Here is a 12,756-nt window from a genome sequence, read left to right as displayed (position 1 = left end):
AGAGGGGGTCTAAGGAGTTGTACAAGAAAAGGCAGTACAATCATAGTACAACCCATGGCTCAGCTGTGAACAATATTTATGAAGTGGAGAAAATACATTTTCTCCAGTGTTTTAATATTAAGAGAATATATATTCTCGTTTGTTTTAGTATGGGTGCATAAGCTGTGATTCCTCTCTAGCCTTTAGAAAGTGGCACGGGTTCTGTTCAAGATATGGCTGAGCAGCCTGTTCCACTCTTAGTAAACACCCTAATACCTTATAACATGTTTTCTCCTATTCACAATGAGTGACTGAGAACTTGATATAACTAGCACCATAATAATGCTTTAAGTAATTTCTAAAAACATTTTTTTATTACACCATCTGCACCGGTCTCTTCCAGAGGGGTGCGGAGCTCTCTCAGCTCCTGTGGCCTTGGTCTCTCTTCTGTTCTTTGTTCTCCTGAGAAATGGGCTTCAGCCTATAAGATGGCAGCTAGAAAAGCCTCCTGACATTTTTAATCTATAGCTTTCTTTCTTGCTGCCTATCCCAGCCGAAGTGGACTTGACAGAACAGTCCCACTAGCCGAGAGATTCTTATGTGAGTTTTTTCAGCCTGTTACAAACATACTGATTAGAGTTCAGATGTCTGACAGGCATATCTTTAGTATAATAAAGAGTTTCTTGTAGTTGTTTTGTGCTGTATAAGACCATCTGTGGACTGCGTGATCAAAACATTAAGTAACCCTCACCTTCCCCCTATGAAACTCTCCCGCTAGCTCTTTAGAATTAGACAGACTTTGGGAGAAATTTAACCCCTCTGTCTCTTGCCCTCTTGCTGCTTACTTCCTCCTGTCTCAGTATTGGCTTTGCGGCAGGCGGCTCGAACCCGGGATTTGCGGTAACTTTTACATGATCATAATAATGTAAACAATGTATATTTATTTCCCTTTTTAAAATGATAGATTTATATTAGGACAATTGAAGGAATAGAAGTTCGTGAGTAGGGGAGGGGAGAATTTAAGAGAAGGAAAATACTTTATTACACAGTATAAAAAAGTCAATAAATGACTAAAAATTGCTTTAAAATAATAGCAATGTAAGCATGGTATTTGAAAATGTAAACACGAATGGAAAAAAAAAAAAAGCTTAAAAAGTTGAAAGATTCTTCTCCTGTAGAAGGCACCTGCCAAGTCATGAAGATATTCATGTTGCCCTGTGGCAAAGAACTAAGGGCCTCTGTCAACAGCCAGCAGCAACGTGCTAGCCATGTGAGTGAGCCATCTTGGAAATGGACCCATCATCCCTAGACAAACCTTCAGATGAATACATCCCTGGACAATATCTTGACTACAACCTCATGACAGACTCTGAGTCACAACTACGCCACTAAGCCATTCTCGCTGAAGCCACAGAAATATTGGAGACAAGCGCTGAGTGATGATGAGAATTAAATCCTGGCAGTGGTAAAAGATGGAGAGGAGCAACATATTTGAAGACAGCTCCCGATGGAAATTCTATTGCTCTCAAGTGGTGACTCTGCCTTCCATGTAGTACAAGAGCAGAGTAGCAGCCAGCCTTGCTCTTGAGAAGAATACCTGCAGGTACCCATTGAGCTGCTGCTCCAGAGATGGACAAACCCTGTCTAAGTTCCATTATTTGACCCTCATGAAGAAAGCCTTGTAAATACCGCTCAGCAAAAGTTAGTTGGTGTTTGGCAGGATAAGCTAAGAGTGAGACAAGAAGGAAAAGAAGTGAAGGTATCTGGAAGATATGTAATCTAGGCCAAACCAAACCCAGAGAAGGTAAACCTTCAGCTGAAGATGTCTACTGACCTGGGTCTACCTGCAAGTAGTAATCCCTGCCTGATACCTCAAGCCGTACAACCAATTTACAGTTCATTATTCCCTCCAGTTATGAAACTGAAACAGAGCGAAAGTGGAGAGGCTGTAGGCAGGAGGCTCATCCAAACTCACGATCACCCATCCCCCTACAGGCAGGGATTGTGTCTGATTCATCTGTCTCGACTTTACATGCCCATCTGCGACACAGTGAATGACTTACCATGGCCCTTCTAGTTATAGTCTTGGTTACTCACACACACAATGATTGAGTGGGGCTATGTAAATAAGGTATATGGAACCATAATGAAGGGATTGATCAGTTTTGCCATCCCGCCAGGCTTAAAATGAGCCATCCCAGAAGTAGGAGGAGAGGATCGCACCACCACCAAGAAAGAAAAGCCAGGAGTGGAGCACATTCTTTGGACCCAGGATCCTTGTGCTGAGAAGCTCCGGGAACCAGGAGACAGACAGAGAGAGTTGTAATGCCGAAGAAGGCAAGAAGCAGCAGCAGGGGCAGGTGACCAGTGGCAAACAGCACGGTGGGTATTCTGGCCCACGGAGCAAGAAAGCTGAGTGCCTTCAGGCAGGAGGATTAGTGGCAGAGTGGGTGCTTCTGGGCACTTATAGGCATAGCTAAAAGAGTTTTGTAACACTTGCTTGAGAAGGACAGAGGCGAGGCGAACAGGCCAAATGCCAGGAAGAGACCTGCCTTCGGGCACGGCTGAGAAGAGCCTGTCCTGATCAGAAGAACTGTATCCTGACCGTTAATAAACCTGAATAACTTGTTGTTTTTCTAATAAACTCCATAATCATGGTACTGTCTGTGAGTTCTGTGTGGCCATTGAAATGAAGTACCGAACTCAGTAAAGAAGTAGAGTATACCATAGGTGGGACAGATGGTGTCAGAATTGGTAAAAAGGGCTGGCGAGAGGAGGTATATCTGACCTCCACCTTGTAGGAGTCAGCCTTGGGCTGTTGATCTTGATTCTCCTTCCCCCTTGTGAAGCTGGAGGATGTCAGATCCCTCTGCCATGACATTTTTGCACCATCACATGTAATAGTAATAATACTACCATTTATTGAGTACCTACTATGTGCTGGGCATTACACTAAGAGACTTACATATAGTTATTCTTCAAAAGTAACCCCATGAAGTAGACCTTGTGTCTCCCTGTTCCCATGTTATAGACAAAGAAAGCAAGGCTTAGAGACATCAAATATACACAACTAGTAATTGTCCAAACTAATATTAGAATCCAGGTATGTTCGACTCTTGACTGCATTAGCTTTTCACTGTATGTCACTCTGCTTCAGGTAGACACTGGAATCCCCAGGCCCTGGTTCAAACATCCCTGTTTGGCCTGTCTCTCCCCACTTCGCACCCTATGTGCTATGCTCAGCCATACTAGACTTCCTGCTGTTCCCCCAATACATCATCCTTTTTATCATGCTTTGCAAACTTAAGTGCCTATGCTACCAGTCCTCAGACCACATTTTGAGTAACAAGGACTTAGGAACTTCTTAGGAGCTCCTGGGTGACACAGTTAACGTACTCCACTGCTAACTGAAAGGTTGGAGGTTTGAGTCCACCTCAGAAAGGCCTGGAGATCTACTTCTAAAAGAATCACCCACTGAAAACCCTGTGGAGCACATTTCTACTCTGACACACATGGAATTGTCAAGAGTTAGAATATACTCAACAGCCAACTGGTGGTGGAGAAGCTCCCTAGAAATGCAGATCTCAGGCCACCTTGTTGCTGTGTGCCATCCGTTCAATTCCAAGTCATAGTGGCCCTACATGACAGAGTAGAACTGCCCCATAGGTTTTCCTAGGCTGTAATCTTTACAGGTGCAGATGGCCAGGTCTTTCCTTCTGAGGAGCAGCTAGGGTTTGAACCTCTACCTTTCCACTGTGGTTAACAGCCCAAGGCTTAGCCATAGACCTACTGAATCAAATCTGTGTTTTAACAAGATCTCCAAGTCATTCATATGCACATTAAAGTTTGAGAAGCGCTGGTCTATATAATCTCAGTGCCTTTGCACAAGTTGATCCTTAACCTGGAATACCCTTTTCCTTGCTCCCCACCAGTATGATGCGAACACTTACAATATTTCAGACACTGTAATTAGAACTGACAATACAAAAGTAAATTGAATTTTGTGCCTAAACTACAGATGATCATAGTGTATTCATAAGAGGGTCATGGAAAAAAAAAAAAAAACTTTTTTTTTTTAAGTTGAACCTTAACGAAGTAACCAAGCTTAACATCACCAATGAAAAGTCATATTAATATCATGTATTCCCTAATATGTTAGATAAACAGGCACTTCACCTCTGTGTTGTTCTTCCCCCAAATTTATAATCCCAGTCTAATCATGAGAAAACATCAGACAAACCCAAGTTGAGAGACAGTTTACAAAATAACAGACCAGTACTCTTTAAAAGTGTCAAGGTCATGAAAAACAAGGAAAGGCTGAGAAACTCACAGTTTGTAGGAAACTAAGGAGATACAATAACTAAATGTGACATGGTATCCTGGATTGGCTCCTGGAACAAAAAAGGGACTTTTGTGGAAAAAAACTGAAGAAATCTGAATAAAGCCTATAGTATCGTATCAGTGTTAATTTCTTAGTTTTGATAATATACCATAAAAAAAAAAATTTTTTTTTTCATAGTTATGTAAAATCTTAATATTGGGAGAAGGTGGGTGAAGGATATATGGGAACACTCTATCTTTGCAACTCTTGTCAATATAAAATTATTGCAAAATAAAGTATTTTTAAAAATTGAAAGTGATTGCATTTAAGAAGTAGCGATTGGAGGTATGGCCAGAAACTCCTGGGTTTTTTTTCACTAGAAAATTTGCAACAAGATTTGGTTTTTTAATAATAAGTATGCATTTTTTATTTAATTTGTTTTGATGTTGGAGGGAGGAATTGGATGAAGTAGTTGTGATTACAATATACCTACCTACTCACTCATGGACACAGTTAGGTTCCAAAGACCAGGTCGTTATGTGAAAATCGGCATTATGACCACATCAGATCACAAAGAGGAGAATGGCTACATCATTACATAACTGCCAAATTACATCATTACATAACTGCCAAATTACATCATTACATAACTGCCAAATTATATTACATAACTGCCAAATAACATCATCACATAACTGCCAAATTACTTCATTACATAACTGCCAAATTACATCATTACATAACTGCCAAATTACATCATTGAAGACTGCCAAACCACTGAGAATCATGGCCCTGCCAAGTTGACACATAACCTTAACCAGCACAGCCAACATTACTTTCACCTCGCACCTCATTGTTCCTCACTGCCAGACATCCATCATTAATGCCCAAAATAGCTGGATAGCAGATTTTTTGCTATTGTCATAAACGCAAAATGTTGGAAAACGAGGTAGTTGATAAGTGAGGAATACATATAATCTCGACTAAGAGCACACAAGATGGGATTTTTAAATGCCTATTATACAGTAAACAGTCCCCCCAAAAGGTTAGCAAAATCATCAGCAATAGTCATTTAAAAGTAGATAAAATATCACTGAACAAATTGTGTAGAAATTGTTGAATGGTAACCTAAACTGCTGTGTAAATCTTCACCAAAAACATGATAAAATATTATTTTTTAAAAAAGTAGATGAATGGTTAATTGGCTTAAATCTGTCTTAGTTATTTAGTGCTGCTATAACAGAAATACCACAAGTTGATGGTTTTTGTTACCTGATTAGGGTCCGTGCCCTGGAGCAGTCCAGCCAATCAAACATACTCGGGGACCCAGCAGCAACACAGGCTGTCTCTATGGAGTCCCAAAGAGCAGTTTTACATTAGAGCTTATATAGAATCTTGCAAGGGTTACAAGTGTCTTTGTAGTCCCCCTTCAGACATTTCTTTATTAGGCTAAAGACATGCATATCTGATACCTGGGCTCCAACTTCCATGTGGGGGTTGTATGCCACAGGTAGTCAGGACAGAACAAAAAGTTATTTGCATCAGTTTAAAACAAAGAACAAAGTCATTAACATTTGGTCAAGACAAAATCTTTAACAGAGGTATTTGAAGGAGGCAGGCAAAGGAAGAACAACTTACAGGTTTATTTTTTTTTTTTTTTTTAGTTATGTTAAGCTCTCAGTTGCCCATTTTGAAAAAGGAGAAAACATGCTGGGGAACATTGGGGTCACACTTTAACAAATAGAAATTGGTTCTCTCACATTTTAGGAGGCTAGAAATCCAAATTCAGGGCACCAGCTCCAGGGGAAGGCTTTCTCCCTCTGTGGGCTCTGGGGGAAGGTCCTTGTCATCAGTCTTCCCCTGGGTCTAGGAGTTTCTCAATGCAGGGACCCAGGGGCCAAAGGACATGCTCCACTCTGGTTCTTCTCTCTTGGTGGTAGGAGGTCCCTCCCCTATCTGCTCCTTTCTGCCTTTTACATCTCAAAAGAGATTGACTCAATATACAACCTAATCCTGTAGATTTCGTCCTGCCTTTAAGATCATCTAATCCTGCCTCATTAACAACATAGAGGTTAGGATTTACAACACATAGGATAAATATTATTAGATCACAAAATGGAAGACATCCACACCATCCTGGGAATCATGGCCTAGTCAAGCTGAAACACATTTTGGGGAACACAATTCCATGGCACTCTCTATAGAAAAACAGATACTAGCCAGATGGGAGGATCTGAGGTGTTTTCAAAAGCGAGCACTATAAATTTTCCTTCTTAGGCACAGTATTTGTTTTTCTTGTTTGTTTGTTTTTAAGAAAGGAGGGAGGGAGAGAGAATGTGGCATACTACTGAAAAGCTAAGAAGCCTTCTTTAAATCCAGTAAGTGTCATCATTCCTCTTGGAAGGTGCAGATAGGTTGGGATGGTGAATGTTGGAAGTTAGGAGGAAATTCAGGAAAAACAAAAAATGTAATACAAAGTGTGCATGTGACCCTATCTCTTTGTTGCAGGTTCCTTCAATGGGAAGCCAGGTAGCATAGGACTTGGGCCAGGTTCATAAAAAGAGGGCAGTTAAAAATGTGAAGTGACAATCAGAGGCAAGCGGGTTGAGAGTGCAACCTTCTCTCCACCTGCAAAGGATCCTCCTTAGCTAAATATTATGCAGTATTGCTCTACCCAAGCTGACCTTCCTTTCTGAGATGACTGGGAACTAACTCATGCAGATTGATCCTTGCTGTTATACTGTCATTCACCTGACTGGCAGTAAAGCTGAGCCTAAGGATATTTCCTAGGGTTAGTCACTTGCTACAAAAACACACAAATATTCTCTTAACAATGTAAATGTACAATAAAATGTACACTTTTCCTCTCAGTGCTCAGCAACTGTTTTAAAGGAATATGTCCAATTTTACAGCAGCAGGGGAAGGTCTGAAAATTACTGGAGTTATGGCCTATTTGTGGGGTGACAGTGCATAGGCTCTAGAATCAGGCAGTCAGAGTTCTTAATGCCAGCCCTGTCCACCTCCACCCCCCAGCTATTTAACAGCTGTGTGGTTTTGAGTAAATTGTTTAACCGCTTTGACCTTCAGAATCATCTTCTTCAAAAAGCAGTAATACCCCACGATGTTGCTATGAAGATGAAATTAGATCCTGTATGTTAAGTACCTCAACTCATAATATTTAATAATAGCAAATATTTGTTGATAGTTTACTCATGTCTACCAGTCTTCTTTGCCTCTTACATATATCAACTTAACCTTCTCAACAATCCTGAAGTAGGCACTATTAGCGTCATCATCCCAAGTACATAGAAGTGGAAACTGAAGGTCAGGGAAGTTAATTTGCACAGCATATAAAGTGGCAGAGCTGAAAATCCATGTACTCTGGTTCTAATATAGCCATTACATTATACGGCCTTTCATGTAGGTATTATTACTACTGTTGTTGTTATTACCATCCTAGGCCCCATCAGCAGAAACCAGAGGGGCCATGGTATTTCCCTTCCATAGATAAAGTCAATAGTAAACTTAATCACACCACTAGACCTACTCTCTCTAATATACTATTCCCCAGAGTCCTGAAGTTGGACTCTGTTCTCTAAAAGAACAATGTGCAAAGTGACGTGATTTGAGACAGCCAACCAGCATGTGGAAAGCCTGGTTGCATAGTGGTTAAGTGCTACGTCTGCTAACCAAAACGTGGGCAGTTCAAGTCTACCAGGTACTGCTTGGAAATTCTACAGGGTAGTTCTACCCTGTCCTATAGGGTCGCTATGAGTTGGAATCAACTCAACAGCAACGGGTTTGGTTTCTGGTTTTAACCAGCATGTAAACTATCTGTCAATGTTATTAGAACAAATACACTTATGAACTAAACTAGGCTCCTGATAGACTTTTTATCTTAGGGTCACCCATAGAAGTAATTAGCTTGCCAGGACTCAAGTTTCTCTCCATTCTCTGCTTTTCCAACTCCAATTCCACTCCAGTCTTTCTGGACTATAAGCCACAGTCCTCTCTTCTCTACTAACCCTCACACTTCAATACTGTCTCAATGTGTCTATCTCAAACTCTTTCCCTTATCCTGTTTCTGATTTAGAAATCATGCACACAACCTTGTGTTATTTTCTTCACATTCCTCCTCAGCATTGACCCTATCATTTTCTGCTCCTGAAAGATCAACCCCTTTGTGTACTTAATTGGCAGAAATGAAAACTAAGAAAGCATTTTAAAAATTTATTTAGATCTTTATTTCAAATGACATAATCCATACATGCGAGTAACAAAATACACAAAGCGTAGGTGAAAACAATTTTCACACGTTAAAATGCCACACTATTAATGATACATTAATGATTCCTGCTTGTTTGAAATGGAAGAAGAGAATTAAAGGGAAAAAATAGGTCAAAGGCGAAAGACTTCAGTTATAAAATATACTGAGAAGAAAGCTCCCTGTTTGGGGAGTTCTTCCCCACTCCCGCCCCTGAAGTTACAGGGCAGTATTACAGAATACAGTTCAGAGGGCCCACAAGCCAGTCCTGACAGTCACAGCTGACTTGTCACCAGGAGCCATTCAATCCACTTCCTCAATGACAGGGCCAGTACTGGATGCTCTCTGGCGGGCTTGAGCCCCACAGCTGCTGCCTCCAGGGATGCCAGGTCCCCCATAGAGCCTGGAGAAGATGGGGCGACAGATTTGGTCCAGCTCCCTCTTCTGATGCTCATACTCCTCCTTCTCTGCCAACTGGTTGCGCTCCAGCCAGGCGAGGACTTCCTGACACTTGTCTTGTACTCTGCACCTGTCCTCTTCAGAAATCTTGTCCCTAAGGCCTTCCTCTTGCAAGGATCCCTTCACATGGAAAACATAGGCCTCTAGAGAGTTTTTGGCAGCCACCCTGTCCCTCTGGGCCTCATCCTCAGCCTTGTACTGCTCAGCCTCATGCACCATCCTCTCCACCTCCTCCTTGCTCAGTCGGCCCTTATCATTGGTGATGGTGATCTTGTTAGCCTTGCCTGTGCTCCTATCAGTGGCTGTCACACTCAGAATGCCATTGGCATCAATATCAAAGGTCACCTCGATCTGAGGGACTCCCCGTGGGGCGGGAGGGATGCCACTGAGCTCAAAGCGCCCCAGCAGGTTGTTGTCCCTGGTCATGGCCCTCTCACCCTCGAACACTTGGATCAGGACCCCAGGCTGGTTGTCTGAGTAGGTGGTGAAGGTCTGAGTCTGCCTCGTGGGAATGGTGGCATTCCTCTGGATCAGTGTGGTCATCACCCCGCCTGCTGTCTCCAGACCCAGGGACAAGGGTGCTACATCCAGCAGCAGGAGATCCTGCACTTTCTCACACTTGTCCCCCATCAGCACTGCTGCCTGCACAGCAGCCCCATAGGCCACGGCCTCATCAGGGTTGATGCTCTTGTTCAGCTCCCTGCCGCTGAAGAAGTCCTGCAGCAGCTTCTGCACCCTGGGGATGCGAGTGGAGCCGCCCACCAGGACGATGTCCTGGATCTGGGCCTTGTCCAGCTTTGCATCCCGCAGGGCCTTCTCCACGGGCTCCAGGGTGCTTCGGAAGAGGTCTGAGCACAGTTCCTCAAAGCGGGCTCGCGTGATGGACGTGTAGAAGTCCAAGCCATCAAACAGGGAGTCAATCTCCAGGGTGGCCTGGGTGGTGGAGGATAGGGTGCGCTTGGCGCGCTCACAGGCCGTGCGTAGCCTGCGCAGGGCCCGCTTGTTCCCCATCAAGTCCTTCCCGTGCTTCCGCCGGAATTCCTCCACGAAGTGGTTCACCAGCCGGTTGTCGAAGTCCTCTCCACCCAGGTGGGTGTCTCCAGCCGTAGCCTTCACTTCAAAGACACCAGCGTCGATAGTGAGGACCGACACGTCGAAGGTGCCCCCACCCAGGTCAAAAATGAGCACGTTGCGCTCTCCGGCGCCAAGCCGGTCCAGCCCGTAGGCGATGGCGGCCGCCGTGGGCTCGTTGATGATCCTCAACACGTTGAGGCCCGCGATGGCGCCCGCGTCCTTGGTAGCCTGGCGCTGCGAGTCGTTGAAGTAGGCCGGCACCGTGATGACGGCGTGCCTTACCGGCTGGCCCAGGTACTCCTCGGCCGTCTCCTTCATCTTGCTCAGCACCATGGCCGAGATCTCCTCGGGGTAGAAGGCCTTGTCCTCCCCACGGTGGGAGACGCGCACCTTGGGCTTGCCGCCCTCTCTCACCACCTGGAAGGGCCAGTGCTTCATGTCCGCCTGCACAGTCGCGTCCGCGAACTTGCGCCCGATCAGCCGCTTTGCGTCGAACACGGTGTTGTGCGGGTTCAGCGCCGCCTGGCTCTTGGCCGCGTCGCCCACCAGCCGCTCGGTGTCGGTGAAGGCCACGTAGCTAGGCGTGGTGCGGTTGCCCTGGTCGTTGGCAAGGATCTCCACCCGGCCGTGCTGGAAGACGCCCACGCACGAGTAAGTGGTGCCCAGGTCGATGCCGATAGCCACTTCCCTAGGGGCAGGCATGGCTGTGGCTTTTCGCGCTCCTGGGGACCAGTCGGATGCCGAGGCGAATGCCGAGTCGGATGCGCAGGGCTGCGGCAGTTGGTGCGTCTCAGCAGTGCTGCCCTGCTCGCGGTTCCTTTCCAGCCCGCTCAGCTCAGCTCGTCTCGTCTTCGCTTCCACCCGCTTTATATTGTTGTTGCTGGAGACCCGCCTCCTGTGGCCCGGGCCGCCGCGAACCTTCCAGCGCCTTCTCCACCAGCCGAGAGCCACCGGGCCCGGCCGGCCTGACTCAGCCGGGGGCGCCCGCGGGCCGGGGGAGGATCTGGCCTTGAGAGGTTGGCGCCGGGACGGTACGCAAGCCCCACCCGCCTCTGACTCGGAGCCGCAGAAACTTGAGAAATGGGGAGAAAGTTCCAGCTTCCCCCAGCTTGTTCTAAAGCCGCTCGGCAGCGGTTAGGGCAGAAGCCAGTTAACGCAGTGCCTCCCCAAAAGAACAAATTCTCCCACTTCCTGGTTGGAGGCCGGACCGCCTGAGAGGGCCGGCTGAGAGGAGCTGCTCTGGTGAGCCAAAAGCAAGTTACCATGCGAAAAGAGCTATGGCCTTAAAGCCAAGAGTTTAACTAGTTACATTATTATTATTATATTGTGCTTTAGGTGAAAGTTTACAGAAGAAATTGGTTTCTCATTCAAAAATTTATACGCAAATTGTTTCATGACATTATTGCGATCCCCCTAATATGTCAGCTCTCTGCCCTTTTCCTTTTACGCCACGGTTCCCCGGATGCATTTGTTCAGTTTTTCTGTCCCTTCGCGCCTTCTCTCTTTGCTTTCGGCCAGGTATTGCCCATCTGGTTTCCTATATTTGATTGAACTAAGATGCACGCTTCTCACGTGTTACAGTTTGCTTTATAGACCTGTCTAATCTTTGGCTGAAAGGTGAATTTCGGAAGTGGCTTTTGTTCCGAGTTATAAGGGTGCCTGGGGGTCATGGTCTGCGGTAAACAGTTATTTTTTAAAGTCGTACATAAGCGGTACTCTTAAATCTGGTTGCATGGTGGGGGTGCAGCTAGGGACAGAAATAAGACATAGCGCTGCGGAGACTATCACAGCGCCGGCATTGGTGGTTCAGTGGTAGAATTCTCGCCTGCCACGCGGGAGGCCCGGGTTCGATTCCCGGCCAATGCAGTGGAGTGTTTTGTTTTGATTCCAGAATTACTCTAAGCCATTTTCTATTTTATAAATTTATCTTCCTAAAATAAACGAAATCCGTTCGGCTGAGCATTTGGATTCTTTTGATTTTATTTCCCCCTAATTTACCCATTCACTTTCCTTAGTAGCCGCTGCTCCTTCCTAGAGAGAGCGCGGCAGGGAGGGAGGAGAATGCAGGCATGTGGGAATGTCCCTCCTGTTACCGAGACCCTTCCCCACATTCGTATCCTAGGGGAGCTTCCTCCCTAGAGGCCGTTTTGAAAGGCAGGCACGGTGGGGTTTTTCCCCTACGCCCTAAGCGAGCTCCGAGCCGGCGCCCAGGACTCGGGTGCAGAGTGACCTCCTGCAGACCGCAGTTCCCCTATGCCCGAAAGGCCAGACGGCCACGTGCGTTCACTGGTCAGTAAAACTGCACTATTCAACATCAGTCCTACGGCCTTGCTAGCTCAGTCTTTGCCCTGGCCCGCCTTCTTTAGACCAGAACATTTGATTTGAACTTTCTGGTGTTTGGGTTTCTCCTGGAAACCAAAAGGAGGAGACATTTCGGAAAGGTGAAAGTGGAAATTGAGGAAGAAAAAACAAGAACTTTTTTAGCCTCCCGGTAGGGTGTCTCCCGCGTGTCAGGCGGGGATCCCACTGTACTAAGGGGGATAGCCGCACTGAAGGACGTAGTATATTCTAATATTTTACTTTAGAGGACTTAAAGTTGATTTTTACTTAATATGTTACTTGCCTGGTTCAAAGGAAAGTGCTAATTTTAAAAAAGAGA

The 12,756-nt window shown here is 45.4% G+C and overlaps 2 protein-coding genes and 1 non-coding gene across 3 annotated transcripts in view; 1 reads left to right on the top strand and 2 right to left on the bottom strand.

The window, feature by feature from the left end:
* Positions 1–12,756, bottom strand: part of LOC126073884 (low affinity immunoglobulin gamma Fc region receptor II-a-like) — a 32,005-nt gene that overhangs the window by 10,699 nt on the left and 8,550 nt on the right. The gene's annotated exons all lie outside the window — the stretch shown is intronic.
* Positions 8,599–10,949, bottom strand: HSPA6 (heat shock protein family A (Hsp70) member 6). The gene has a single exon (XM_049881062.1). It carries the CDS (start codon positions 10,797–10,799, stop codon positions 8,868–8,870), a length of 1,932 nt encoding a protein of 643 aa, XP_049737019.1. The 5' UTR covers positions 10,800–10,949; the 3' UTR covers positions 8,599–8,867.
* TRNAG-GCC (transfer RNA glycine (anticodon GCC)) lies at positions 11,893–11,963 on the top strand. Its single transcript has one exon. It is a non-coding gene; the product is annotated as a tRNA-Gly (tRNA).

Source organism: Elephas maximus, chromosome 3, assembly GCF_024166365.1.
Source record: "Elephas maximus indicus isolate mEleMax1 chromosome 3, mEleMax1 primary haplotype, whole genome shotgun sequence".
In the NCBI taxonomy this organism is placed as follows: domain Eukaryota; kingdom Metazoa; phylum Chordata; class Mammalia; order Proboscidea; family Elephantidae; genus Elephas; species Elephas maximus.
This window is presented reverse-complemented; position numbering and strand designations above follow the sequence as displayed.